The sequence below is a fragment of the Bos taurus genome, chromosome 15, assembly GCF_002263795.3.
Source record: "Bos taurus isolate L1 Dominette 01449 registration number 42190680 breed Hereford chromosome 15, ARS-UCD2.0, whole genome shotgun sequence".
NCBI classification, from domain to species: Eukaryota; Metazoa; Chordata; class Mammalia; order Artiodactyla; family Bovidae; genus Bos; species Bos taurus.
In genome coordinates, this window is record NC_037342.1 from 78,354,802 (window position 1) to 78,359,155 (window position 4,354).

The 4,354-nt window shown below is 35.8% G+C and overlaps 1 protein-coding gene across 1 annotated transcript; it reads left to right on the plus strand.

The window, feature by feature from the left end:
* The first annotated feature begins 395 nt into the window (after positions 1–395).
* OR4A2B (olfactory receptor family 4 subfamily A member 2B) lies at positions 396–1,313 on the plus strand. Its single transcript, XM_002693729.3, has one exon. The coding sequence runs from the start codon at positions 396–398 to the stop codon at positions 1,311–1,313; it is 918 nt and encodes a 305-aa protein (XP_002693775.3).
* The last annotated feature ends 3,041 nt before the right edge of the window (positions 1,314–4,354 follow it).

The following is a 4,354-nucleotide window of genomic DNA, read 5'->3' on the forward strand; positions in this document are numbered from 1 at the left end:
AAAAAGTGTACCTTCTTTATGAAATGGATAGCAAATATAAAGTAAATCTTGCTTTACCTTTGTATTAAACTTGTAATTTTTAATAGATATTAGCTATAGGTACAATGATTAGCTTCCAGATGGAAAGCTAATAGTGACACCTCATTTATTTAATGATGTATCCTTTTCCCACAAATGTCTCTAATTAATTGCCTGTCCATTAGTGCACAAGATTTTGAGTTTAAGGATGCTGTTTTAATAAGCCTTGATCATGTTAATAATATCTGAAAATATAAGAACCATACTGCTCATTTGCTGAATGAATGAACAAATTAGACATCAGAACGTCAGTCGTGATAATTATATTTGTAGGAAATGTTGTCCTGAACTCTGAAATAAAACATGCAGAAAGACCTATGGAACAAAGGATCAATGTAACTGAGTTTGTCCTTTTGGGGCTCACTCAGAGCCCCCAGGGTCAGAAAATATTATTTGTCATCTTCTTGCTCATCTACCTTGTGACCATGGTGGGCAATCTCCTCATTGTCCTGACTGTGGTGTCCAGCCCGACCCTGCATGTCCCTATGTACTTCTTTCTTGGCAACTTATCATTTATGGATGCTGTTTATTCTACTACAGTCACCCCAAATATGATTATAGACTTATTCTATGTGAAAAAAACCATTTCATTCCAAGCTTGCATGATCCAACTTTTTACAGAGCACTTATTCGGTGGTGCTGAGATTTTACTGCTGGTTGTCATGGCCTATGACCGCTATGTGGCCATCTGCAAACCTTTGCATTATATGACAATCATGAATCAATGGGTATGTACTCTGTTACTGCTGTTAGCCTGGACTGGTGGGTTTTTACACGCTATCATTCACATTCTCTTTGTTTACAACCTTCCCTTCTGTGGTCCCAATGTCATTGACCACTTTGGATGTGACATGTACCCCTTGTTAAAACTGGCCTGCACTGACATCCATATTATTGGCTTCTCGGTGCTGGCTAACGACGGGGCCATCTGTGTGGTCCTCTTCACACTCCTACTCGTCTCCTATGGGGTCATCCTGCGCTCCCTGAAGAATCTTAGTCAAGAAGGGAGGCGCAAAGCCTTGTCCACCTGTGGCTCCCACGTCACTGTGGTGGTCCTCTTCTTTGTGCCCTGTGTTTTTCTGTATGTGAGACCTCCTTCCACCTTACCCACTGATAAATCCTTGGCTGTGTTTTACACCATTGTCACCCCTATGCTGAACCCTCTAATCTATACTCTGAGAAATGAAGAGATGCAAAATGCCATGAAAAAGCTCTGGATCAGAAGAAGAAAATGAGGCCATAGGGAAATATGTCACCTATTTTCAATTAAAAATTACTCTTCTCAGGAAAGCAATGTGTGATTCTTTAACTGTAGTATCTCCTTAGGCTAACTGACTTGGATATGATGAAAAACATCTCTTTTTGAATAATTTGAGTGGTCAAAATGTATTTCAATATTTTCAAAATTTCCTAGTTCAAAATATATATTTGTTTGAAATACATTTTTATGATTTCTGTGATTTCTTGGGGGAAGTACATATAGTTTTGGGGTATAAAATGTCTCTTTGAGACTATAGATTTATGTTCTATATGATGAGTTAAGCTATATAGTTAACACTGTTAATTTATTAGATTAGGGGAAGATTTTACCACATTTCTCTCTAAAGTAATGCAATATTTTTCAGAATTAATAGGGTTTATTATGTTATAGATTTCAGAAAAAAATAACTAAAAATATAAATTCCTCCACACACACACTTATTAATATTTGAAGTATAGATACAATTTTTCTATCTGCAAGATACTTTATTTATACATCATTTTGTTTCTATTGCTTAACATCTTAAGATTGAAGAAAAATGCTTCAAAGATTTAAATTTAATAACAAGGCCATGTTTATAAAAATAATCTAAAGGAATGAAATTTTATGTAGAATAAAACCAAATCTTAATTTTCCAATTGTTATAATTATGAATGTTTTAAAATAAATGTGCTATTTTAATATTTTTTGCTTTTATATTTCTATTACCATATCAATTCTGAAAAATTCCAATTCCTTCAAGTGATTTCATACACTTTAACCACTTTTAAAAAAATAACTTTTAAAAACACTTTATAAAAGTGAAAGTCATGTCTGAGTCTTTGTGTCCCCATGGAATGTAGTCCATGGAATTCTCCAGGCCAGAATACTGGAGTAGGTAGCTGTTGCCTTCTCCAGCATATCTTCCCAACTCAGGAATTGAACCCAGATCTTTCCCGCATTACAGACAGATTCTTTACCAGTTGAGCCACCAGGAGAGTCCAAGAACACTTTATATTTTAATCCATATAGAACTTATTTTCATTTGTCATGGGCAAACATGTAAGTCTATTTTTCCCTAAAGAGGTAAAATAGTCCATCAACATAATGATTCATTTCACATAACTTAAAAAGTTTCTACTTAGTAGGTCATGTTTTACACCATCTAAGATGTTCAATTCTAGGGCACTTTCTCCTCTATCCATCTCCTCTCTCACATTTCCCTTATCCTCTAAACTTTAGGGTCATTTTGTAAAGTTTGAAAATTTCCATAAAAACATATTTAGCACGTCATTGCTAAATATGGTTAGACTCTCCCTTGTCTAGAGGATCTTCCTGACCCTGGGATCAAACCCAGGTCTCCCAGATTGCAGGTGAATTCTTTACCAGCTGAGCCACAAGGGAAACCCAAGGATACTGGAGTGGGTAGCCTATCCCGTCTCCAGGGGATCTTCCTGACCCAGGAATCGAACTGGGGTCTCCTACATTGCAGGCAGATTCTTCACCAACTGGAAGTCCAGCATGTCATAGCACAACATAATTATTCTGAAGAAACTGGCATGTTTTACTACTTTGTTTTCCTATCTAGAATAAATATATATCGTAAAGGATTAAATGATAGTTCAAGAAAAGTTGTAATCATCTCCTAAAAGTGAAGACAAATCTTGATTTTTGGCTTCCTTTTTGAAAAAGAGGATTTTTAATATACATTTGATTCATGTTTTCAGTCAACTGTTGGTCATAAAGGTCTTAGTGTCTTTTGCTGGCCTGAACTAAAGCACAGTTTTCAATGACATGGGCATATGTCTGTATCCAAACATTCATCGGTCTGTGCTCAGCAATACTCAACTGTGTATGCTTCTACACACTCAGATCTGTATCCAACCTCACCTGATTGTGACCACTTGTATATACATATTCAGTATTATATACTCTGTATTGAATTGCATGTATTCATCTATATGTAAAAACAATCAGATATGTATAAAACAATACGTTGGTGAGTACTTGATTATCAATAAGGATCCATTTGTTTATGTATATGTTTTTGATATAATCACACACAGGCATGCATCTTTCCACTCACTGCCCTGTATCTGATCATATACATTTAGGCAGAATGTGTCTGAATGATTCTTCTGTTCCAAGTGGCATGAATCAAGGTCATTCTTTGATAATCAGCATGTTGCTGGGCTTTTAAGGAGGGTCCAAGGTGGCTGCACCTGCGTGAATGGTGCCTTGGTAGGGATGGCTATAAGATGGGGCCCTCTGGGTCTTTTTCGTTTTCTGTGTAGATACAGGGCTTTGTAGACAGTGTCTAACAAGTGAGGTTGCTAACTTGTAAAAAAGTCATCTCAGGACTCTCAGAGGGTGAAGGTAAAAACTTTCATGTTAGTTAAGTCTCCTCTCATCATATCAGCCTGAAGTTCCAGATCTCAAGTTCTAAATCCAGACTGCTTCCACATGTTGCAGGAAACAATCAACAAAATGAAAAGGCAACCTGAAGAATTAGAGAAAATATTTGCAAATCACATATTCATAAGGAGTTAATATCTAAAATATATAAGGAATTTCTACAACTAAATACCATAAAAACAAATAACCTGATTTAAAAATGGGAAAGGAACTGAGTAGATATTTCTCCAATGAAAATATAGGAAGGGCCATAAAACCTGAGAGGGTGTTTGACATCACTAATCATCAGAGAAATGCAACTCATAACAAAAAAAGAGGTCACCTTTTATCTGTTAGCATGGCCATATGATATCTATATGAGACAAAAAGTTTGGTGAGGATGTAGAGAAAAATGGAATTATACTATTAATGGGAATATAATTTTTTAGTCACTACAGTGAACATTAGGGAGGTTTCTCAAGCAATTAAAAACAAAACCATTGTATTATGCAATCCTGCTTTTGTGTATATATTCAAGAATATGAAATCAGGAATCTGAAGGGTCATCTCTACTCCCATGCTCATTACAGCATTATTCACAATAGCCAAGATCTGGAAACAACCAAATGCGCATTGATAGAT

Coding starts and splice junctions, on each gene's coding strand:
- OR4A2B (XM_002693729.3), top strand. CDS start 396: ATGGAACAAAGGATCAATGTAACTGAGTTTGTCCTTTTGGGGCTCACT.